At 47.1% G+C, this 26,437-nt stretch overlaps 2 protein-coding genes across 5 annotated transcripts in view; one reads left to right on the plus strand and one right to left on the minus strand.

The window, feature by feature from the left end:
* Window positions 1–15,093, minus strand: part of METTL6 (methyltransferase 6, tRNA N3-cytidine) — a 56,030-nt gene extending 40,937 nt beyond the window's left edge. Inside the window, exons 1-3 of one of the 4 annotated variants that reach the window (XM_069211933.1) lie at window positions 14,478–14,618; window positions 7,832–7,883; window positions 6,791–7,178 (exon numbers count right to left, since the gene is read on the minus strand). In XM_069211933.1, the coding sequence (XP_069068034.1) occupies window positions 6,791–7,081 (291 nt within the window). In that variant the 5' untranslated portion in view covers window positions 7,082–7,178; window positions 7,832–7,883; window positions 14,478–14,618. Of the gene's footprint in view, window positions 1–6,790; window positions 7,179–7,831; window positions 7,884–13,677; window positions 13,697–14,477; window positions 14,619–15,042 lie in introns of those variants that run through there. The other 3 variants (XM_069211934.1, XM_069211935.1, XM_069211936.1) reach the window with 3 other exon arrangements.
* A 51-nt stretch (window positions 15,094–15,144) lies between these two features.
* EAF1 (ELL associated factor 1) overlaps window positions 15,145–26,437 on the plus strand; it is an 81,066-nt gene continuing 69,773 nt past the window's right edge. The window contains exon 1 of the mRNA XM_069211937.1: window positions 15,145–15,333. Within this exon, the coding sequence (XP_069068038.1) occupies window positions 15,231–15,333 (103 nt within the window). The 5' untranslated portion in view covers window positions 15,145–15,230. The remainder of the gene's footprint in view (window positions 15,334–26,437) is intronic.

Consider the following 26,437-nt stretch of genomic DNA (forward strand, 5'->3'; position numbering starts at 1 on the left):
GTCAGACAGCTGTCTGCAAGCAGAGCAAACTGCATGCCCAGGTAGATAGCATCAAACACCCGGGCACTCACATAACCTTAGCTTTAACATACTGCTGGGAACCCAATGTATGTCTCCTGCTGGAGATTAGGATGAAAGAAGTCCAAGCTAGGAGCAAACTACCTCACGTTATCCAAGGTTAAGTCTCATTATTCAAAATAACCACTCTTCCTAAAATTCTCTATCTCCTACAGAACTACGCAGATACTTACGGTGGTAAACAACCCCAGACTGTATCAGGCATATGAACACAATTGGTGTATGAAATGGCAGATGTACACACGCTCCAGATGGTTATCTTGAATGAGTGGCTGTTGGGGGACAAAGAGGACCCATCATTTCTGTCTCAAGCAGGACCTGCTGATAGACCTGTATATCCTGGGTATTCTTTACGGAGACTCAATCTCAAAGAACTTCCTGTTAATGACCAGGGCAGTGTTGGCAGACAGCCCTCTACTGGCCAGAGAGACTCACACAATGTAAAGGAAGTTACACCGTATAGAAAGTGGCAGGCATACTCCTCTAACATTGTTGGATTAGGGGTATGGAGTGGCATAGGCTTCTCCAAGCTGGAGGGTGTGTGGGGGAGGTGGGTCACATGAAATCCTTCCCTACCTTACATGAGGAAGCTGAGCTTCACAAAACGCAATTCAACCTATATCTACAAATACGTCATGTACTAGAGCAGTGATCTTCAAAACACTAATGCTGAGACACCACAAAATACTGGAGATCTGACAAAACTGCCCCTAAAGGAGAATGGCTGAGAGGAATGGATGGAAGACCCTATATACAATTCCACAAGCTAAAATGCACAGAAGCTACATACCCCCTTTTTCTCAAGAACTTTGTAACAAACTGACAAATCATTACACAACTAACACAAATATGTTTGATTCTTATTTAAACAAAAAAAAAAAAAAAAAAAAAAAAAAAAACTGCTGCAACCCATTTTCTACAAAACCCTCGAGGGAAAGGTAAGCATAGTCTCTATATCCAATATCTACATCCATAATCAACTAAATTTCGGGAACTTGTCAAAGCAAGTAAGCAAGCAGGCTGCAACTTTAACCCTTATCTAACACTTGTCCATCCCAAATCTTCAAAAACATTCCACTATCAAATTCTGCGTCCATACCAGTAAGAACACTCAACAACTCCTGAACAACAGGAGTTTCCCAGAACACTTAAAAAGGTGTGTGTGGGTGTGTATATATATATATATATATACACACACATACACACACACACATACATACATATGCGTACGTACACACACACACACACACACACACATTCCTGGGCAAACCTATAGAAAGTGCAGCTTTCGCCCAGGTGCCACAATTCTTTGAAGAGGATTGGTGGTAAGCAAGACTGTGTTTAATCCAGAAGATTAATGTGGTGTGCAACATCCATTTGTGGGCTTCTTTGAGGCAGATCTCATGTTTGAGAGATGTATAGCTCATAGTAGAGTTTATGCAGTACAAAAAAAAAATATAAAATGTTACTAGGATGGAGACTGTTGGAAATGGCCCTTTTTGCAGGGTTATCCCCAAAACTTTTGCCTTCTTCCTCCTATTTTTTCAGGTCTGTTTTTGCTGGTTTATTGTCTCTGCGCACTTTACCACTGCTAATCAGTGCTAAAGTGCAACTGCTCCCTATAGAAATTGTACTGTTGACTGATTTATCCATGATTGACATATTTGATTTACTGGTAAGTCCCTAGTAAAGTGCACTAGAGGAGCCCAGGGCCTGTAAATCAAATGCTACTAGTGGGCCTGCAGCACTGGTTGTGCCACCCACATAAGTAGCTCTGTAATCATGTCTCAGATCTGTCACTGCATTGTCTGTGTGTACAGTTTTGACTGTAACTTCGACTTGGCAAGTGTACCCACTTGCCAGGCCCAAACCTTCCCTTTTCTTACATGTAAGGCACCCCTAAGGTAGGCCCCAGGTAGCCCCAAGGGCAGGGTGCAGTGTATGGTTAAGGTAGGACATATATTAATGTGTTTTATATGTCCTGACAGTGAAATATTGCTAAACTCGTTTTTCACTGTTGCAAGGCCTGTCCCTCTCATAGGTTAACATGGGGGCTACCTTTAAATCTGATTAAAGTGTAGATTCCCTTTGGGATTGGGTGGACATGTGGAGTTTGGGGTCTGTGAGCTCACAATTTAAAAATACATCTCTTAGTAAAGTTGATTTTAAGATTGTGCGTTTGAAAATGCCACTTTTAGAAAGTAGGAATTTTCTTGCTTAATCCATTCTGTGACTCTGCCTGTTTGTGGATTCCCTGTCTGGGTCAGTTTGACAGTTGGGCTGTTCACACCTCTCCTCTAGACAGTGACACAAAGGGGGCTGGGGTGTAGCCTGCATATCTTGATTAGCCATCTGTGCTGGAGGGGAGAGGAGGACTGGTCACTCACACCTGAAAGGACTGTGCCTGCCCTCACACAATGTCTCTGACCCCCTGGTGAGTGTCTGGGGCTTGGCCTGGACAAGGAAGGATCTTGCAAACACTTGAGACTTTGCTTTGAAGTTTGCAAACTTCAAAGGCAGAACTGGGTATAAGAAGCAGACCCAAAACCCCAGACTTTTAGAATCCTTCGGGAATCAAGAGGAACCTCTGCCCAGGAGAAGAGCTGAAGAGCGAGTACTGTCTCTTTGCGGTGTTGCTTGGCTGGACTGGCCTGCAGTTGCTGCTTCTGCCTGAAAAGAGTGCAAAGGGTGAACTTTGCTGTGTGTCCTGCTTGAGAAAATTCTATAAGGGCTTGGAGTAGAGCTTGCCTCCTTTTGGAAGTCTCAAGGACACCAAAGACTTCAGTTTCTCGACCTGCAGCACTGGGAAATGTGTGTTTTGTGCTGTCCAAGAGTAGAAACCACAGCGACGCCACCAACAATGCCGCTGGAGTCACATTGCCCCGCTTCGCACCGCGACCCTGGTCTCACCGACGCCGTCATCGGACGACTTCACCGAGCCGCGGCCCGCACCGCGACCTGTCGGTCCCGCGCTCCAGTGTCACCTGCTTCCACCGCAACCTGGGCATCCCGACGATGTCGCTCCTGCTGACACCGTCGCCAGCACCATGGCCTGTGGACACCGCTCGTGAGGAGCACGAAGCACCGTCCCATCCCGCGCCGCAGCCCCGGTCCACCGATGCCAGCACTATCAGCTCCAGTGTCGTCACCAGGCATCCTTGCCTGGACCGTGGCCTGTGGACCCCGCTCATGAGGGTTACGAAGCACCGTCCCGTCCCGCACTGCTGGCTTGGGCCTACAGACGACAGCGCTTCTGCAACGATGACAACGCTGCCTGCACCGTGACCTGTGGACACCGCACATTGCACCGCCCCGCTTCCACCGCAGCCCTGGTCTCACCGACACCGCTGGATGCCGTCACTGAGCCGCTGTCTGCACCGTGACCTGTGGGCACCGCATGTCGCATCGTCCCGCTTAGCACCACTGCGTGACTTCAAGGGCCCGACGACTCCTGCACCGACTCCAGAACTGACGCCAGCGACGCCGCTCTCTGGAGCTCACCACGAGGATCACAACGCCCTGTGAATCCAAGGTACTGTTTGTGGATCTTCCCGACACAGCAGCTGGCCCGCAACGCCGAAGCCAGCCTGAACTTTTGGTTTTGTTGTTCACGACGCTGTGATAGCCCCAGGTGGAGTTATCGACTTCAAGGAACTGTATTGTTAAGTACATCTTGCAGCATTCATATTTTTATTACTGTATGTTGGATTTTGTATCGTGTTTGGTCTTGTTTTATATAGATAAATATTGGCTATTTTTCTAAAACTGGTGTGGTGTCCTTTTGTAGTGTTTTCACTTATTACTGTGTGTTATGTGCAAATGCTTTACACATTGCTTCTGAGATAAGCCTGACTGCTCGTGTCAAGCTACCAAGGGGGTGAGCAGGGGTTATCTGAGCGGGTATCTTCCTTATCCTGACTAGAGTGAGGGTCCCTACTTGGACAGGGTGCAAACCGACTGCCAACTAGAGATCCCATTTCGAACAGAGACAAACAAAGGAAGCCAGGAATCCTTTTCAATCTGAATCATGCCGATATCCCCATACTTTTACAATGATTCTGATTTAGTTCTTTCACGTACCTAGATGTGTTTTTCATTCTTTTTTTTTTTACAGTCTATATAGCCTTTACAAAGAGTGACTGCTTAACACTTAAAATATTATTAATGAATATTGTCAATGTTTGTTCTATTGATTAATTGATCTCTTCTTATTTGCTCAAGACACCTAAACTAACACAAAAAAGCCATAGTGAGAAAAATATTTACATACTGATTGATACTCTTTGCAAGCAACTGTCCTCCTGAGGATAACCTTTCCACCACAACATATCCCTAAGCTACATCTTTTCTTCTTACACATGCACAGCTTGTTCAAACTGACCACAGCATTCATCTTCCAGGTCCATACATTCATGACTGTTGAATTCTCTACTATGCCTCTTAAGGACATTCCAATCTCCACATCTAAGTTGTGCCCAAAGTTGTTAAATCAAAATGCCCTCTTTGCAGCATGAGCATGTTGTAGAGGATATCAAATGTTCTGCTTGATGTAGCTCCAGGTCCAGGTCCAGGCAGGTCGGAAGAGCCTGCTATGTTATGGGTTTGCATTAGCAATGCATAGCCTGATTTTACAGACTGGGACCATTCAAATTCGTTCAGGACCCACAAACAATAACCAGCAGCCCAAAAGATGCTTCCACTGTTTTCATTCCCAATATTTTATTCACCTCTGGAAAACAGTGAGTTATCACACATGCAGGCTTCAATAAAAACAAAGCAATGCCAAAAAGACAATAGGTCGGGCGTTAGTGTGGTAATACAACCAAACATTATTTATGCATGTCTTTTTTTTTTTTTTAACATGCATGATCACATTATGGCCCGACTCTGTTGCTTTGCCAATGCATGTTTGTTCTTGCTGCCTGTAACTCTATTTGGAAAACATTATATGTATGTACGTATGTATGAATGACCTCTTGATACTGAAGCTCCTCTGTGCAACACGCAGATAGCTCATCACATCAGCCAAAGTAAAGTACTGCACCATCAAAGAAGCCACCAACAGAACCAGAACACTGTTCAAGATAATCAAACAATGCATCTACCTCCTGTAAGATTAACTTATTCCTCCCTCAACAGAAAGGTGCAATGCCATCAACCTCTTCTGCAGCGAAAAATATCTGAGATGCAAAAGCACTTCCATACCAGGTCTGCTTCATATCTCACACCCACCTCCTCCCGTAGAATTCTGCAATGTTTATTACTGAAGCCTTCTGTCTCCCAGATGTGACTGACATTCTTATGTCCTTCAAAGCCACTTCTTATGAAGATGATGTCTTACCATCATCCTTCATCAAAGCTCTCTCGGGATATGCTGTCTTATGCCTATTTACCGTTGTCAATGCATCCCTCACACAAGACACTCTCACAGAAGCTCTCAATACAGGCCAGATCCTCCCACTCTTACAGAAACCTACACTAGACTCTGATGTCTGCACCAATCACCTGGGCATCACTCACCTACAAGTAATCATCAAGATCATTGAAAAAGCCGACTATGATCGTCTCCAAGACCACAACATTGCTAACTAACCCCTGCATGACTACCAGCCTAGCTTCAGATCAATGCTGCAGCATAAAGACCACCACCTTGTACAACGTAGACAATGTCCTTTTAACCTCAGGTGAAGAGACCCCTTTGCTGGATCTCTCAGATGCTTTTGACACAGTCGACCATAACACCCTCTAGTCGCAAATGGGATTCACTACCAATGCCCTTTGCCGCTTCTTCTCCTACCTTTCCAACCAACACCAGTTTGTTCACCCTGGCACCTTCAGGTCACAAACGATCCCCATCACATGTGGAGTCCTCCCACAGACAAGGGATGGGAAAGTGCTCGGTTCAGTCTAGGCATATGGGTGGCTTGCACTGCACTAGATAGGCATATAAAAGCACAATAAGTGTATATGTTTGGTCATATTTCTCAACACAAAAATTTGTTTTTTGTAAGTAACATTCTTTTGCACAAACACCAATGATTTCCTTGATAAATAATACACAAGAAATAGTCAAATGCATTTACATATTTATTTAGATCATATGATAAAGTAAGCCTTTGGATAGCAGGCAGAGTGTATTGCTTTTAGCGGGAGAAGTCTTTTTTTTAATAGGAATTTTGTATTCGACTAATAGCCTTTGCTTGCTCGTATGGTTCCTGAAAACAATGAACCACATGCACCACTCTGGAAGCACTCCCTAAAAGGAAGAGTAATACATCTAAAAGCCAAAGGCACGGGGCGAGAGAGAAATACTCTTCGTGGCTGATCCAAAAATGTAAAGAATGTGGTCTTAAAGGAAAAGCTAAAAGGTGTGACCCAGAGGAAAAAACTTGCTAGAAAGGGTTTGACCCAATTCCTTCTTTGTAAATTGTTCACTTTCTTCATGTTAATGATTATAGGCCTTTCCTATCACTAGACATAATGAAATGGTTCATACAAACGTATTCATTTGAGCTGGTAAGAGGAGCTGACAAAAGAGGCGTGACATACATTTGAAGTGCATTTGTAACGGAGTGTCCAGGTGACCAGGTTGGGCACTAATGACCACAATGTCACCTTCAAGTGGTTTTAAAGACCTACAGAACTCAAGGATTTCCCCATGCTTGCACCATGGCTAACAAATAACATATGCCAAAAAATTGAAAAATCTCACCGTTCTACAAGCCTTCAGTTCCTCAAACTCTCGTGTTGTCCAGTGCCGGTCTTTGAAGAAGTTAACACTGTTTCTCTTGTAAAAAAGGTCCCAGTTTTTCTGAGCCTCTTGCTCCAATTTCATCTGTTTGAAATCAGACACTGTGCTGCAGTCTTTGTCCAGCTTTCCCGCTTCTTCTGGGGTTAGAGCACGCAAATGGTGCCCTTTGCTTTGAAAAGGGGCTTCCTCTGGGGTATGCACTGAGCCAGCTGCATCCTTCATCACAACACCATCTGTGTCCAAAGTATCCATGTGATGGAGAATTGGATTTATCTTCTATACTTGCTCATGTGCTTTATTCACCAAATACATTATCACATCGAGGAGAAGCTGACTCAGCACATCATACCTAAAAATTCAAGCAATATCTATTATGTAGTGCAAAGCAAACGCTTCATGACAATGTGAGAAATTAAATCAATTTAGTAGCTGACAAATGAACTACTTTTCCCCAGTTCTTAGGAGGCAGTAGAGGGGCTCACAAATAATGGTTTCCATTGCTCAAACCGGAGACCAAGTCATACAAAAAATACACATACATCCAATCTTTCCTACAAGTTTGTTCACTCTCACATTATACGCCTCACCTATCACTCTCTTTAGTTTGTTTTCTTTTATCTTTCAAAATGTTGTTCAGTTTTCTATAAAAGTATCCATTTTATCCAATTCTTTACACAAACGTATTAGACACATTTATTCAAGATGGTGTATTTTATAAACAGAGTGAGTTCCTGCAATACTTGAGGATATAAAGGGAAAATGTCACCTGAATAATTGAAAGGGCTGAGGAACCAGCAGAAGGATAAGCACAGGATGTATCAAAACAAAAGATAATTAATCTACACAACTCAGGCAATAACACATTCAGGGATAATGGTTTTAAAAAATGTATAAAAAAAGGCTCAAATGCTACACTTCACTTTTCAAACTAAATTCCAAGTACACAAAGGTCAGAACAGATTCTAGCAGTCTTTATTATATATAATAGATATATGTACTTACCATGAATTTGCCTTTACTCTACTTGGTGCGCTCATCATAAATTTAACATTGTCTGCAACCAAAATCATAAAGTTATACAGGAGAGAGGCTAGGGAAAAACATATGCACAACAAGATACCCTCTCACATGCAAGGAGATTCCTTGAAGGTGAGATCACAAACAGGGCTCGGAATGCAGCTAAATAAGCCCAGGGATGAATTACCTGTTCTGTGATGTGCCAGGATGGTAGTATGAGTATGTGCCGTAGAAGAGAATGGTACTGTCTCCCATTCTACAGGACTGTTGCCAGATAAGTCTCCTTGATACTTCCTTCAATATATTTACTAAACTAATACCTGTTTTCAGTGCACCATTGTGTTGGCCTAAGATGAGTGGTAATTATATCTAGCTGTAGGTATGGCCACTGGTAAGCTCAGACCCAAGGTCTGGGAGAATGGGACTCAGAGGGGGTAATATCAAGCCTTAAAATATGCTTAGAGCAGAGGTTTGCAGTGGGTAGAATTCCATGGTCCCCAAGAGGAGGGAGGGGTGTATTTAGGTTGTGCGAAAAAGCCATCATAAAATCAATGACATTCAGACCCACATGTATGAGAATTCATCTTACTGTAATGCACTAAGTGTTGAAGAAGCACCAGAAAAAGCCCCAAATCAGTTCTTGGTTGGGAAACCTGGGAAATCAAACTGAACAAGTTTATGAAAATACACTTAAAAAAAGGGACTGGTGTACCTTACTCACTGGTGTGATCTGCAAGTGTGTAAATTATCTGGATTTGCTAAGGCAAATAAACAAGATAACAGTAAATAAAGAATAGAAAAATGGAGGCATTTCTAAAAAGAAATGTATGTCAGAAAGAGGAAGCACACAATACTGCCAACTGGTAACGCGTATGAAACCCATTTCAACATTGTCAGCATCATAGGAACCCTACACTATTAAAACGTTCCAAGGAATCTCTGGTGTCCTACCACATCCAAATGGAATATTGCAGATGCTTACTCCTGTTATCGGTTAGGTACCAAATAACCTTCCACTATATCAAACTGTTTATTTGGGATGTACATGTGGCACAAACCCCATAGCAATGTACAGCACCAGAGGGGAAGGAGGTCGACAAGCCATCCTGGAATAATACCAACAAAAAAAGAGAAAATCATGGTGGCCCACAGGCTTCTGAAAGAGATCATAACCAATAATGCAACCGCCTCATCCTTCCAAGGGTAAGGATTCAATAAATGGTTTAATCTTCCAAAACACACCACATCAAAATCATGCTGATGTGGTCCCAGGTGAATGACGCTAAGAGGTTCATGAGTACCATAATAAAGTAATGAGAACTGTCGCTCAAAAGCTGACAATTATAGAACAGTGACGTATGCCTGCCTCAGAGTAACGCAACACTCATCGCTCCCCTTCTGGATACACACTGCCTCCATTTGGACTGATAAGGATTAAAGCGGACTTCACTCCTCACCATCTATGATGGTCACCAACAGCATCACATCCAGAGGTCATCGAAAAACAACAAAAAAGCAGCAAGGGTATAGTTGGTATTCTCCACCTGGCCCACCAAGTTATATCCATATAGCTGATGAAGGTTTTGGTCAAAGATCAACTTCAAGGGAACAAGTTTTGCCTTCCTTTTGACCCTAACTCTTTGCTAGCAACGGCTGTAAATGGGACCCTGTCACTGCTTACAGAAATGGTAATGACCAAGCTAACACATAGTATAATTCAAGAAAGCACCAACAAATAACGTGTTCTGTGAACGACAACATGCTACATTGTGGCAGCGAGATGATGGAACTCGCTGTCCCATGAGCACTGAGGCCTGGGTATGTAGAGATGGTGCCATTTATAAAGTAACTGCAGCTGTTGAGACAACTTTCAACTCGAGCCAAAGTGCTGAATCATTTCTAATCCCTGACATTTTCTCAAAGTTCCAGAACCGGTGACAAGACTTGGTAGGCACACGATTAGGCCTCAACACACATACACTAGATATTTGGTAAGACCTACATCTGTGACTAACAAGCAACTGAGGAACTCCATGCACTGAAAGTTTACAACTGTCACACGGTTTAGTTGGTGGTATCCTTTGACCATCTGGTAGGCAAAGGTTGTTATGTCAGAGGCAGAGCCATAGGAGTTAGGTTGCTCCATCACTACGCATTATCTATGGTTCAGGCCATTGTGTCAGAAGGTTAATACATCAGTCAATAATGGCTGAGTTGCCACTACATGTTACTGCATTATACTGCTGTGTGAACAGGTGGGATTTGGGCACTTCAAGTCGACATACAACAGAAAATGCATGTGTTCTAAAATAGCCTGTTGTGTTTTAGGAATCCTTAGCCAATCCAGATATTAATGTTGATGTGATTTAATAGCTACTTTGTCAGTTCAGTTGCTTTTAGATGTCATACAGCCACTAAACAGAAATGTTGAAAATATATGTTTTCATTACTTTTCTTTTTGTTCTAAATTTACTTGGATAACGTTTAGCTGTATCGTTAATAATAATTGCTCTGTAGTCACTGGGGCATAGGATGATGTGACGGCGAGCCCGTTTGGATCTGTGGAGGAAGTTAAAAATGATCTTTACCGATGGAGGTGCAAATCCCTTTATCAGACCTCAGAAGCGTAGTCCCAACATCCTCTACCAGATTTCACAATTCATTTATGGACTCATAATCCATTATCAGTAAGAATCTGCTCCAATTGTTATAGTGCATACTTTATATCCTACTGAACTGTATTTCCTACGAATTTGCCCAACTAAACTAGCTATTGGTTCCCTAGCCATCATATCCCAGTTGGCCTGTGCCTCTTCAACTTGTCCTCCCGATTCTTCTTTAAAAGGTATATTGTTGAAACTGTATATTTGTAAATCTGCCACTCATCAGGGGTTAAAGTAATGTCAGTTTGATAGTTTACCTCCTTCAGCCCACTTAAGTTAACTGTCACATTAAGTAAAGACCTATTTCTGAAATCCAGAAAATCACTAAAGACATTTGAAAACTGACATCATGCTGCAGGACCACTTGTGGATAAAATTAATCCTGTGCTAAGTCACACATACCTGAAAACTGGCAGTCATGCTTAAGGTTTGGTGTAATAACTGATCCACATTATTTTATTTATATTTATTCTACTCATCGCTGATAACCTGATTGCAAGCGCTAAGAGTGAGGAACATTGCTCTCTAATTATTCTCACTGCTGCACAGAATGACATTTTGCTGCTAAATACCAATAAGTTGTAACTCTTTATTGTTTAAAATATTAAGTTTTAAATACATTAAGCCGCAGCCACTGTTAAGGACTGTTTGCTATAATATCACTGCTTTTTAAGTCTTAAATCAGTGCACTGCTACTTTAATTGTGTCAGTATCTTAGACGGCACATAGACACCTTAGGTAAAGTGTTCAGTCGACACTTGGACCGGTCCTACCCCCCTCACAATCTCGAGGGTGCTGCACTAGTTGCTTGGCCCAGGAAAAACCCAGGAGCCGGAGTCTAGCTGAAATCTTCCCTTATGTGCTGGTCCACTGCGCAGGCGCGATGCTAGCGCACCAAAGGCAAGCCTGTCTGCGCCTGTCCGTCCCGCGGCCAGCACCAGCCACGATACCCATTCCACAGTAGGTAAGCCACTTTTTGTCGACTTTTTAAAAAGCTTGAGGAACAAACTCTTATGTGACTGCCACATTTAGGATCCAACATATTTACTGAACCCAGCTGCCTGCATTGGCTGCAGGGTGAGTTTGGTCTTCCAAATGAGCCGCCCCCTACTCCCCTGCATGCTGCTCTAGATGCCCCCTTTCCTGCCCACCTATCCCTCTCGGGTGGTCTCTTAAACACACACTCACTGAATAAACATGCGCAGGAAGTCTAGGAGCTAATCACTGGCCACAAGCTTGATTTTTTTTTATTCACCACTGAAACCTAACTTAAACCCCAGTGCAACCCCGTCACTGCCACAACATCCCCACCCCCACAGATACATGAACCTGAGATGGGGTAGGGCGGAGGGTTATGGTGGTGCTATCATTTTTAGAGTTAATTTCCAATATAGCTCTTCCAACACTGACTCCCTTAAAGGAGCAGAAAGATTAGGCTTCTGCTTTAAGATCAGCCCCTCTTTTGCTGGCTGCTTACTATATCGCACCCCGGGGCCAGGACCCACCTTCCTAGCCTCATTCGGGGAAGACTTGCCCCCTTCTTACTTCACTACACCAATGTCACCATTCTGGTGTTGACAACCTGGATAACCCTCAAGCGCTTAACTTCATAGACACTTTAGAGATAATAGGTCTCCCTCAACTTATCCCCACCCCCTCCCAACCGCTTGCTAGTGCACACTCTCGATGGAATATGTACCAACCAACCCTGCCTGACACCTGGAGGCCCCACCATTCAATCATGGTCAGATCCCTTTTAATCTTACAGTCAATCCCCAGAATCCCCTCCCTCGTCCAAAAGACAAAACCCCCACCACCCTACAAAAGTTGGGAGCCATGGAGACCAATCCTAACCTTTGCACCCATTTCTCTACCACCACCATTAGCAGAAAGTTAAATAAAGACCTGAATTCCTTCAAATCATGGCTTACCGATACAGCCAATGAACTCACATCTCCTGTCCGTACCAACTTGTTCTAGCCAAAACAATCTGCCCCCTGGTTCTCTCCAGCCATAGTGGAACAAAAGCTCAATTGCAAACAGCTTGAACGCAAGTAGTGTCAGGCTTACAAATCGGAAGACCTACCCCGGTTCAGAGAGGGGCAGGAGTTGTGCCACAAGCAAATCAAGGAGACAAAAAGATCCTTCTTTACCACTCAAATCGAGGAGGCCTGATACAACCCCAAAACCATCTTTAAAATCTCCCAAGTCTTCCTACAACTGAAAGCTCTTCCAAGAGATATTCCTCCATCTCTGGTCCTATGCGGCCCGATGAATGCCCTCTTTAAAGGCAAGTTTCAGGCCATACAACAGGGATTCACCCCCTCCTCCACAACTTATCTTTTAGTCAACCCTGTCTCAACAGCCCTAATAACACCTCACAGCTCAGGTTGACGATGTTCCAGAAAATCTCCCTTCCCCAATAGCCCTAGGTCATCCTCTCTTGTAAATTTGGCACCCACATGACCCCTGCCCACCTTGCATACTACATGCAGCCATAGACACTGCCAACCCAGTAATCGACCAGATGCTCAACCTATCCCTAGCCACAGTGGAAGTCCTCTCCATCTGGAAACTCGCAGTTGTAAAACCTCTTCAAATAAAGTCCCTAGCAGGCTCTACCACCCTCGCAAGTTCCGGCCAGTGTCCCTATTTCCAGTTTTACCAAAAGTGCTTGAAAAACTAGTAAACCATCAACTCATCAATTCCCTTGAAATTTCTAACGCACTTCACTTCCGACGATCCGGTTTCAGACCCAAGTATTCCAGTGAGTCAAATCTACTTAAGGTCTCTGAAACCATAAAAATGACTCTGGATGCAAGGAACAATGCAGTGTTGATATTGTTGGATCTCTCTGCAGCGTTCGACATCATCTCCCACCACATCTTTCTTCAGTGAACAGAAGACATTGGGATTTTACATAAGGCTTTATCTTGGATCAAATCATTTCTGACCAATAGGAGACAGTCACCCTGATACAATTCTTCTCTACCGAAAGATCAGTCAACATAAGAGTGCCATAAGAATCTTCCCTCAGTCCCACCCTTTTCAACATATATATGGCTCCCCTCATCTCCCTGATCACAACATACGGACTCAAGACCACCTCCTATGCTGATGACATACAGTTGATTCTCACGCTGGACACAAAAAAAAAAAAAAAATGACCTCAGAACTAAATTTTCAAAACTTTCTCTCCGATATCAGCTAGATGCAAAACAATCACCGCAAATGTAATACAGACAAAACAAAAATGTTACTCTGTGACAAACCCAGTCCATTCTCCCTCTCACAGTGGTGGCCTGACCGCATATACCCTACCCCGGTAGAAGTAGCAAAAAATCTGGGGGTCTAATTCGACACCGCGCTATTATCCTACCCACAAGCTGTGGCCGGCCTGTGTTTCAATATAGTCAAGTCCCTAAAACTATTATTTCACTTTCTTCCTCTTGCCGCCAAGAAGACCATTGCATTCGCCCTAATCACTTCAATACTTAATTATTGCAATAGCCTTTATGCAAGCTACTCCAAACGACTAATACACTCCGGTTCCTTGACACTGAAGTAAAACTGAAATAATGTCTCAAACCTGACCCTTTCTTGCCCCCGATGCATTATGTCTCTCCCTCATATAACTCATGTATCATCTTCCAGTTCATACTCATACATTCTCACACAGGGAACCATGCATGTTACTCCCCAGCACAGCGCCAGGATGCTCACTTGCGAGTGACAGTGCGCTATAAAAGCTCAACATCCCTTCATTCATATTTTCTGTTGTAACCTGTATATGATATGAAATGTAAAACAACGAAAGCCACTAAAATAGATCTCACTGATCAGTCCCCATGCCACGGGACCTGCAAACGCTGAGTTTTCACTTTCGTAATAAAATCACCATTTAATAACTTTTTAACTAATTTCTAGTGCTGTTATTGTAGAATTCGGACGTGTGATAATTCTCATACCTGTCCGCCTCCAAGAACGTGGGAACGAAGGCTAGCACTTTTCCGCAATCATCGCTTTTATGGTCGGAAACCCTAAATTTCTTTCTCTACATGGTGCACCACTGGTTTGTCCATACTGCAATACACCACTCACTCTTCTCTACTACGGCTCACGCGCTGCAGTTCAAACGTCCCCAGAGCCGGCCAACTTTAAGTCAGGCAATTGGTTCATTTCACCGCCGTGCTAGTGGTCGGCGCATGCGCCAACTGCGAACAGCGCACTAAAGAGCATACTCTTTTTCACCGACAAATGCGGATGCCACTTTGGAACAAAGTCCTCATTAGAAAATGCCCAAGATTAGATATCCGCCTGCGATCTACGTGTGCTATCTTTGCTTTGATGAAAAGGAAAATCATTTTGAACAAACTGATGCGAGAGCGTTGAATTATATGAGACATTAATACTGTGAATCAAAACAAGAATATAACACAGTTAGCAAATTAAAATAAGAAAATTGTTTGATGAGCTGGGCAGTTTTACAGCGGGTTGTGGGAGGTGCAAGATGGCCGCCACGGTAACGCTCACCTGCAATGGGGTCTCTCCCAAGCTTCCACGCCTCCGCCTGATGCGGCGCTCCTCCATCCTCAGGCCCCGCCCTCCCCCGCCCAAGTCCCTCCAGCCTGAGCCCCTCCCCCGTAGGCCCCGCCTCCGCTGTCTGTCTGGGCTCGCGCGTTTGTTTACATACAGTCTGGGGTGATCGTTATTCTTAGGCGATGAACGGGAATCCGAACCCCTTGTTGGACCGGGAGGAGCACGGACTGCGGCTGGGGGAGAGCTTCGAGAAAAGGCCGAAGGCGGCCTTCCACACCATCCGATGTGAGTTTCGGGATGGCTTGAGCGCAGATGGGGGTGGAGGGTGCAGACCATCCTCCGTGAGCGAGGGCCGCAGGTGTGAATTCATACGGTGTGTACTGGAGAAGTGAGGAGGTTTGACTATCAGGGAATACAGGGGCACTGCTGTGAGAGGCAGCTGCAGGCAAATAGGGCGCATCGCAAGCTATATGGTGTACAGTCTAGTACTCTAAGTGGAATGAAAATGAGAGGGGTGTCTAGAAAGCCCAAAACTTTTTTTTTAATAAGAGTAAGTATGTTTAACTAATAGTTTATCCTAAAAGGCTACGACTGTCTTTCTGTGCTTGATCTATTGCTAAATAGAACCTTATTTTACAGATAGAATTACATAAATTGGAAATCAAAATATTGTTCTTATAAGGGTTGTGCCCCACACCTGACAGATAGTCACTTTCCACAGAACACACGCTGTTGCTTCATGCCTCTTAGATTGGTATCTCTAATTCTGCCTTTTATTTTCATTTCTATACCCCAGAGTGCACTGGATGCCTAATCTGTATTATTAGTGGTAAGCACTTACATAGGTGGCATTTGCAACAGATAGTAGGTGTCTATGTAAGTTCCCATTTCTATTTTGAATGAGAATTGATGTAACTCCACTGAACCGAGACAAAATGCACTTACCTCAGTTTCATACATATACATAATAACTTGCATATTGTTGAAATCAGACAAATGTTCAGTTTCGTAAAAACTAAACAAAAAAACAGAGGTGGAATAATCTGCCACAGGTGCACCACTCCTTCGCCCACTGCTTAACATTTCCCTATCTCTATAAGCGTCCACAGCTGTGCTTTGCACATCTTCAGCTCTGTATATCTGCGGTTCCTTCGACACACGTGGATAACATTTAGGCACTTGTAACAGGGTTAATGGGCCTGCTGAGAGAAGGAAATATTTTACATGTCTTTGTGAAAGTGCGAGAGACATCCACAGGGGAAAAATAATCAAAGGCAGCGCCCAGAGGGGTCAAAAGAAACACAAAATTGCTTTCAAATTTGCCGCTCCTAACGAGTGCCTTTTTTATTAGCCTGAGGTTATGTGCTACTTGAGACGCAGGACATCACCACTGCGTGCAGAAATGTTCAATGGACTATGGCTTTAGTTGGCGGATAGTACACAGCCACACCAGTCAGTGATAACAGATGGGAAATAGAAGGACATTAGGGCGTTCAGCTGTGTGCCCAGTCTGTATTTGTTGACCACCCATCTCCAGGTCTACTGGTATTATCAAACACTGTCTTACTGTGCGTCTGTCTGAGCACTGTGTTGGTATTCCACGTTATGGCGACATCCGCAGATCCTGACACACATTAATTACCACTGGCATCCTAGTACTGAGACATTTATATCTGCAGTGCTCTACATAGGAATACCAAAACATCAATGCCTGAATGGCCCGGTGGGATACCAGTGGATCCCCAGTAATGATAAGAGCAGACAAGTGCAAAGAGCCAATGGCAAAAGTAAATTCCCTCCCTGAGCCACAATGTATTCCAAACTTCCACAATTAGACTCTTCTTTACAGCTCTTTCCCCATTAGTTCTTCAAATGGAACTACATTGACCCAGACACAATGCCATCAGAGGCTTGTGGGTGAAAAAATAGAATTTTACTAAATCTGGTCGGACAGTCCAACCAACAGCTTATCATACTTTTCTCTCTTCGTCAAATATAAAATATACAATCAAGCGGACACCACTAGACAAAATAGATTACACATACACAAACAAAAATGGAAAAACAGAAAATGTGAACAATTCTCAAAAAGAAGAAAACATACTGTGCACACAATCCCGAGTGGCATCGACTGAACCTGATGTCACACTTAACTAATGGGCTTGGTGATCTTACAAAGACATCCAACAATGTTTGATTACACATGCATTCAAGAACTTGACGACAGTCACAAGTACATTTGTAAACCCCTTGGCACAAATCTGTTCATGTTATCACTAGTTGGCATTTAAAAAAATATATAACTTAGGAAAATAATCACATAGAACTCCCAAAATCCGCCAGACACACATAAAGTACTAGAACATGGTACAAAAAATCAATTGCTACATACTGCAAGACACCGACAGGTGGATCAGAGGAACATATGGTGTGGTATGAGTGGGTCAGTATTTGAAGGTTTACATGTGGGAGAGGATTTTAGTTGATCATTTTCTACGAAATTTTTCGGACTTAGGCCAGTGTGCTGGTAAAACAAACATTACCAAGTCTGTTTATCATTGCATTAGACACATGAAAGGATAATAATACATTGTAGCACACCCAGCCAGACTCTTTAGAAACATAGGGAGTTAGCTCTACATCTCTCCGGTTCTGGTTGGGAGGGAGCTCACTATGTTGGATGAATCTGTTTCCACAAATGGAGCAGCTCACAGGCCACCCAACCTGAACGTCTATAGCTAGCAGTATGGCTGTACATTGGTCAATTTCCAGATATTGTATTGATAAGTGTTAGAAATGGGGTCTTTGGTTGGCAGTCAGGTTACCCCCTGTCCAAGCAAGGACCCTCACTCTAGTCAGGGTAAAGGAGAATCACCCTCAGTTAGCCCCTACTCACCCCCTTGGTAGCTTGGCACGAGCAGGCAGGCTTAACTTCAGAAGCAATGTGTAAAGTATTTGTACCAACACACACAGTAATTAAGTGAAAACACTACAAAATGACACAACTCAGGGTTAGACAAATAGGTAATATGTATCTAAACATAACAAGACCAAAATGAAAAAAATCCAACATACACAAGTCAAGTTATGAATTTTCAAAGACTAAGGCCCTCATTACAACCCTGGCGGTCGGTGATAAAGCGGCGGTAACACCGCCAACAGGCCGGCGGTAAAAAATTTTGAATCATGACCACGGCGGCAACTGCCAACAGAAACAGCCACTTTAATACACCGACCGCCACGGTGGTAGCAACAAACACTGCGGCGGTAACCGCCAACAGCCAGGCGGAAGACAATGTACTGCACACTGCATTACAACACGCCTATCCGCCAGCTGTTCCAGGGCGGTACCAACGCCATCAAAAGCACAGCAGAAACAGTACTCTGAAGTGAAACGACTCACCTCTGGACAACCAAGGAAGAACCACGACGCCATGGAGCCCGAGCTGCACTTTTTCCCAATGCTGGTGTACCTTCTCATGCACCAGGAGCATGAACGCCGACGAAGACGACCACAGTGAGTACTGCACCTAGCACACAAGGGAGGTAAAAGTGAGTGATACACACACGGAACACCCCCACCCCCAACAACATACACACAAACAGATATAACAACATTACATATACACCCCGTAACCCTCAGGAATTACGCAAGGACAAAAGGAATGGATTAAATTGAGTGTAATATTATAAATATAGAAAATTACGTTCTTAAAGCAACAAACAGTATGTACAATATCTACAAAAGGAGGGACAATGCGCACACCAAAATGTCCGTGGCCCACTGGGCCAAAACACACAGGCCAAGGCCACACTTGACTCCTGCCTCAATACGGAGAGAACACTGCAGGGCATCAGCTCGAAAACACACAGGCACCTCAGGGGGATGGGGGGGGCACCTCACCCGGAAGAAGGTACAACTCCACTGGCCTGGAGGGGGCTCCATGCCCACTGCTTGGTCCTGGGGAGTGCAAAACCACAGTCTCTCTAGTGGGTGGTTTGCCCACTGCTTGGCCCTGGGGAGTGCAAAGCCACAGTCTCTCTAGTGGGTGGTTTGCCCACTGCTTTGTCCTGGGGAGTGCAAAGCCACAGTCTCTCAAGTGGATGGTTTGCCCACTGCTTGGTCCTGGGGAGTGCAAAGCCACAGTCTCTCTAGTGGGTGGTTTACCCACTGCTTGGTCCTGGGGAGTGCAAAGCCACAGTCTCTCAAGTGGGTGGTTTGCCTGGTCCTGGGGAGTGCAAAGCCATAGTCTCTCTAGTGGATGTTTTCTTCCACTGGTTCTGGAGGGGGCCTTGTGCCCAGTGTCCTTCATCCTGGCAAGGAGGGGCTGAGTGGATGACTTCTTCCACTGGTTCTGGAGAGGGCCTTGTGCCCAGTGTGCTTCATCCTGGCAAGGAGGGGCTGAGTGGATGTTTTCTTCCACTGGTTCTGAAGGGGGCCTTGTACCCACTGTGCTTCATCCTGGCAAAGAGGGGCTGAGTGGATGGCTTTTTCCACTGGTTCTGGAGGGAGCCTTGTCCCCAGTGTGCTTCATCCTGGATGGTGCAATGTCACAGTCTTTCACCTGTGTGTCACACCAACAGGTGTTGCAGGGGCCAGGACGCACTGCAGCCCATGTAGTCACCACTACACACTGCTTGCCGGCGGTGACGGCTGCTCAGTGGATGCCAGTTGTGCTACAGGTGGCGGTGCTGTCAGTGGTGGTGGTAGCCTCCAGGCCTTCACCTGCAGCCTCGGACGGCAGCCCACTGGGGCTGCTGCTGCTGGCAGTGGTGCTGCTGGCGGAAGTGCATGTGGCGGTGCTGGACGTGGTGCAGGTGGGGGTGTTGCCCGCGGTGCAGGTGGCGGTGCTGGCAGTGGTGGTGGTAGCCTCCAGGCCTTCACCTGCAGCCTCGGACGGCTGCCCACTGGGGCCGCTGCTGCTGGCAGTGGTGCTGCTGGCCACGGTGCATGTGGCAGTGCTGGACGCAGTGCAGGTGGCGGTGCTGGCCACGGTGGAGGTGGCGGTGCTGGCCGCGGTGCAGGTGGCGGTGCTGGCAGTGGTGGTGGTAACGTCCAGGCCTTCACCTGCAGCCGTGGACGGCTAAAGTGCCGTGGCTGGTGTTGTGTGCCCCTTCCTGCCCCTGGCAGATGGTGGTGCCTCCTTGCCTCTGCCAGCTGGTGTCTTTTTCTTGCTGGATGGTGGTGCCTCCTTCCCCTTGCTGGCTGGTGTCCCCTTCTTGCCCTTGTTAGGTGGCGGACCCTTCTTGACCTTGGTAGGTGGTGCTGGCACACTGGCTGGGCTGACGGGTGACTCCTTGGAGCCTCTCACACCTGCAGTTGCTGCAGAAACCACAGCGGCCATGTACTGGGTGGCCGAGGTGCTGGGCTGGGTTCTGGCCACCCTGGCCCGAGGTGAAGGACTGGGAGTGGGAGGGGTAGGAAATAGGTCATTGTTGGCGAGGAAAAGCTTCTTAGGGACACTGGGGCGGGAAGAGGGTGAAGGTTTGGGTGTGGAGGAAGAGGGAGTGGTTGTAGGAGGTGTCAGTCTGCTGTGTTTGGGTGCAGGTGCATAGTCTGGATGCTGTCGTGAGGTGGATGGATGTTGGGTGTCTGAGTGCTTGCGTTTGTGTACTTTGGGAGGAGGGGTCACAGACACAGTGGAAGAGGACACAGGGGACATGTGCATGGATGTGGGGGTGGTGACTGCCAGTGAGGGGCTTGTAGTGATAGGCGTGCTGGTGATGGAGGTAGTGGATGAGGATGGAGTGCATGCAGGTGTGAGTGGAGACGCTACTGGGAAGGAGGTTGACGACGAGGAGGAGGGGGACACAGTGGAGGCAGTGTATGTTGGTGTGTCTGCATGTGGATGGTGCTTGTGTGAGTGTTTGTGAGATGAAGTGTGGTGCCTGTGTTTGCCTGAGCCACTTCTGTTGATTTGGGTGATTGCTGGTCTGAAGGTGTGCTTGGTATAGGCTGGGGTTGAGGGGATTGGGACTGGGTAGAGGAATTTTGAGGGGGGAGGCTGGAGACAGGGACAATGGCTGCCATCAGTGCGTTGGCCAGATCCTGGAATGCTCTCTGTTGGGCCGCCACGCCAGAGTGAATGCCCTCCAGGTATGCATTTGTTTGTTGCAAATGCACTGCTACACCCTGGATGGCATTCAGTATGGTTGACTGCCCAACAGAGAGAGATCGCAGGAGGTCAATAGCCTCCTTACTGAGGGCAGCAGGGCTGACTGGGGCAGGGCCTGAGGTGAAGGAGATGCCCGCCCTCCTGGGTGAGCGGGCAGAGGAAACTCCCTGAGGGGCTGCTGGGAGGGCGGTGCTGGTACAGGGGTGGCGGATGTACCTGTAGTTGGGGTGGCCACAGAGGTGTCCGCCACTGCCAGGGAGCTGCCATCGGAGGAGGTGTCACTGTCGGTAGTGTCCCCTCCTGGCTCAGTCGTGGTGCTCCCCTCGCCCTACGTCTCACTGGTGCCCTCATCGTTGGTGGATTCAGACTCCAGGCCCATGTGAGATGCAGCTCCCACCGTCACCGGTGCCTCTGCTCCTCTGCCAGATGATGCTAATGCACACAAGGACAGGGTGACAAAACAAAAATGGGGGGAGAGACAGAGGATACACTTGGTCAGTGCCAGCAACAACACTACCGTTGGCGTACACAACTCACAGGGAACAGCCTTATGCTCTAGGCCATGCGCTACCTGTTACAATGCTAGTCACCAGCCCATGGGGTACAATGCTTAACGCCATGGGCTGCACACCTGAAACCCACAGGACCCTGCCCAGTAGTAGATGCCCACTAACATTATTGGGGTGGCAGTGTATCTGAGCTTGCCCATCATTGAACATATCCTGCCATGTTCGCCCTGGCCCTGGCCTAGGGGCACCCGCATCCCCCACCCAGGTAACACCTTAACGCGTGCAAAGTTATGATTCTGAATCTGTACTCACCCCCTTGTGGCTGCTGTGATGCCTTCAAGCGCCCATCCAACTCCAGATAGGCCACCGCCAGGATGCAGAACATCAAGGGGGTCAGGGTACGATAGGCACCCCTTCCTCGTTGGGAGGCCAGCCCCAGCTGGGCCTCTGCCGTCTTCCTTGCCCAGCGGCGCAGGTCCTCCCACCGTTTACGGCAGGAGGTGCTCCGCCTGTCAAAGACCCCCAGGGTCCACACCTCCTTGGTTATGGCGCGCCAAATACCCTTTTTCTGATGGGCACTGACCTGCAGAAAAAAACCAGCAGAAAAGGTTTAGTCATACCGTCCGGATTGTTATACTCATGGCCCAACATATTCCCCCCATCCCCTTACACACATACATTGCCTACCATACATGCAGCACTCTACCCAGGACCCCTTAAACCCCTCCTTACACGAGGCGTACACACACAGCAATCCATACATTCATGGCCAACGCATCATGCTCGCAGTGTACTAACCTGCTTGTCTGGAGGTCCATAGAGTAAAGTGTACTGGGGTAGGACCCCATCCACCAGTCTCTCCAACTCCTCCGAAGTGAAGGCAGGGGCCCTTTCCCCAGACACTCGAGCCATTGTCGTTTCCAGACACAGCTCACAGCAGCACTTGCAGTGTAGGTCCTCTCCTGTTGAAGGTCAGGTAGCAAGTGAGTGAACAGATAGAAAATGGCGGTCACGTCCGCGGCGGTGCGTACCGTCACCGCCGGCGTACATCGCCATTGGCTCCTGGAAGCCCTAGGGTCCAATGATAACCAATGCAAAGTTGCGCGGCGGTCATCGACCGCCAACCGCAACGGCGCACAACGCCAGTGGAATTACTTCATTTCCACTTGTCCCTCCTCACAGGTCAGGCAGCCGCCATTTCAGGGGGGCACAGGCCATGGCACCTAACTGCGTCACAGCAGACATTGGCACATCAACTGACTTACGACTTCACATACTGTTTCTGTAAAGAAAAAATGGCATATTAATTTTGGAATATGTGTGTATATGACCTTCTGCTCACCGTTTTTCACCCTAGGGTTCAACCACTGAGGATGAATAGGAGATGGAGACATCCCCGTGTACAGAACCCTGGTGGACCTGGCGACAATGGAGGACAGGCACATTATCCTGACCTACAGACATGATAGGGCCACAATCCAAGAACAGTGTGCCCAATTGGAGCCAGACCTGATCTCAGCTATCCGCCACCCCACAGGTATCCCCCCTCTAGTGCAGGTCCTGTCAGTGCTCCATTTCCTGGCAAGTGGTTCCTTCCAAGCGACAGTGGCCATGCATCAGGGATGTCACAGCCTATGTTCTCAAACCTGCTGACCAGAGTGTTGTCTGCCCTGCTGTAACACATGCGCAGCTACATCGTATTTCCCCAGGTATGACTGGAAGGCTGACTTCTATGCACTGGGACATATCCCCAACATCATTGGTGCCATTGATGGTACACATATTGCATTTGTCTGCCCCCCGGAGAAATGAACAAGTGTTCCGAAATAAAAAAAAAACTTTCACTCTCTGAATGTGCAGATGGTGTGTTTGGCGGACCAGTACATCTCCCATGTCAATGCAAAGTATCCTGGCTCTGTGCATGATGCCTTTACCCTGAGGAATAGCAGCATCCCATATGTGATGTCTCAACTCCAGCGGCACCAGGTGTGGCTAATAGGTGAGCCCATGGTCCCCACCCATTTGATGTAGGTATATGGGTGTGGGTTTGGCCCTAAGGGTGAGTGTATGGCTAACAGGTATCCCTCGATATTTGCAGGTGACTCTGGTTACCCCAACCTCTCATGGCTACTGACCCCAGTGAGGAATGGCAGGACAAGGGCAGAGGAACGTTACAATGAGGCACATGGGAGAACAAGGAGGATCATTGAGAGAACCTTTGGCTTCCTGAAGGCCAGATTCCGGTGCCTCCATCTTACAGGTGGATCCCTATACTACTCACCCAAGAAGGTGTGCCAGATCATCGTTGCATGTTGCATGTTCACAACCTGGCCTTGAGACGCCAGGTGCCTTTTCTCCAGGAGGATGAGCCTGGGGATTGGTCGTGTGGCAGCGGTGGAGCCTGTGGACAGTGACGAAAAGGAGGCAGAGGAAGAAGATGTGGACAACAGAACTACACTAATTCAACAGTACTTCCAGTGAAACACAGGTAGGACACTGTAACGTCACCTTCCATTGCAGTTTTGTGTTTGACATTGAACATGGCAGCCTGAATTCCCTATTTCTATGGCCACGTATTGTACCCTTTGGCATCTCTATTTTCAGATCTCTGTGCCTCACTGTGGCTCCTGGTGTGTTTACTGCTGCCCACTACAGGTCATACCTATGTACATATTACAGTGCATTTGAATTGCAATGTTTACAGTCTGTGAAACTAATTCATTTGTCAAACAATTGACAGACTCCATATTTGATTTTGTTCCAAGGGTGTTTATTTTGGTGCTAATAAGTGGAGTGAGTATTTCAATGGGCTGGGTTGCTGATGGAGGAAAGTTGAGGGTAGAGTCCAGTCTATTTGTATCACAAGTGCATTTTCCAAGGTGGCATAGGAAGGGGAGCAATGGCAGTTGAAGGTGGACAGGGTGACAGAGTAGGACAGAAGGGTGACAATCAGGAGGGTCTCATTTCTTGGCGGGGGTCTTGGCAATGTTCTCTGGCTTCTGCCTGGATCGCAGGGACCGTTTGGGGGGTGGTTCTCCTTCTGTAGGGGGTGGGGTGCTGGTGGCCTGTTGGTCCTGTGGCTGGGCCTCCTGTCCACTAGCATCGGCGGAGGTGGAGGACTGTTCTTCGGTGTGGCTAGTGTCAGGGGTCCGTTGGTGTGCCATTGCCTCCCTCATGGTGTTGGCCTTGTCTGCCAGCACCCCTGCAATGGTGACCATGGTAGTGTGGATGTCCCTCAGGTCCTCCCTGATCCCCAGGTACTGTCCCTCCTGCAGCCACTGGGTCTCCTGCAACTTGGCCAGTATCTGGCCTATGGTGTCCTGGGAATGGTGGTATGCTCCCAGGATGTTGGTGAGTGCCTAGTGGAGAGTCGGTTCCCTGGGTCTGTCCTCCCCCTGTCACACAGCAGTCCTCCCAGCTTCCCTGTTGTCCTGTGCCTTTGTCCCCTGAACCGTGTGCCCACTGCCACTGACCCCATGTCCCTGATCCTCCTGTGTTTGTGGGGTTGCCTGGGGTCCCTGTAGTGGTGGACACACTGCTGATTGACGTGTCCTGGGGACCGAGGGATGGGCCCACTGGGTGGGTGCTGTGATGGTGTTTCCTGAGGGGGGAGGCTCTGTGGTGAGTTGGGACTGTGTCTGGGTCACTGACTGTCCAGAGGTCCCTGATGGGCCAGGTTGGTCATCGTGATCCAGGCGTGCAGAGCTGCTGTCATCACTGTGGGCCTCTTCTGGGGGGACTGGATGTGGCTGGCACCTCCTCTCCGATGACGTTGAGTGGGGGTCTTGTGGGGATGTAAATGCAGTGTTACTGTATCTGCGTGTGCCATCTTGTGCATGGATATGTTTCCCTCTATGGTTGTTATTAGCAAGGCAGCTTTGCCTTATGTGAGTTGTGATTGGTTTGGCTAAGTGATTGTCACTAGTGTGCATGCGGGGATGATGGGTGTCTATGCAGGTCTGTGATGGGGGTCCATGCATTGGTGTAGCATGCAGGGCTCGGTATTGGGATGGGTGGGTTGTGATGGTGGGGTGTATGTAAGGTGGTGGAGTGATGGGGGTGAGGGTAGGGATAGAAGTTTGTGATGGCGTGCAGGTAGGGGGGGATAAAGTAGTAAAGATTTGACTTACCAGAGTCCAGTCCTCCTGCTACTCCTGCCAGGCCCTCAGGATGCATGAACGCCAAGACTTGCTCCTCCCATGTTGTTAGTTGTGGGGGAGAAGGTGGGGGTCCACCGCAAGTCCTCTGTAAAGCTATCTGGTGTCTTGCAACCATGCAACGCCCTTCCCCCGTAGGTCGTTCCACCTCTTCCTGACGTCATCCCTTGTTCTGGGGTGCTGTCCCACAGCGTTGACCCTGTCCACGACTCTCCACCATAGCTCCATCTCCCTAGCAATGGACGTCTGCTGCACCTGTGATCCGAATAGCTGTAGCTCTGCCCAGATGATTTCCTCCACCATGACCCTTAGCTCCTCCTCTGAGAACCTGGGGTTTCTTTGTGGTGCCATGGGTGTAGTGTGAGTGGTATGTGTGAGGGTGTGTGGGGTGATGTGTTGAGGTGTGTGCTGTGAGGTGCGAGGATGGTGTATGGGTGATGGTGTTTTGTGGCTCAGATTCAGTGGGTGCTCCTGGCTTGTCTCTCTCTCACTTCCCAAAATCTTTGGGTTGTAAAGGGTTGTGGGTATTGTGGGTGCGTGTTTTATAGTGTTGTGGGTGTGGTATGTGTATGCGTATCAGGTGTGTGTATTTTGAATTGTCCAATGT

The sequence above is a fragment of the Pleurodeles waltl genome, chromosome 10, assembly GCF_031143425.1.
Source record: "Pleurodeles waltl isolate 20211129_DDA chromosome 10, aPleWal1.hap1.20221129, whole genome shotgun sequence".
Classification (NCBI taxonomy): Eukaryota; Metazoa; Chordata; class Amphibia; order Caudata; family Salamandridae; genus Pleurodeles; species Pleurodeles waltl.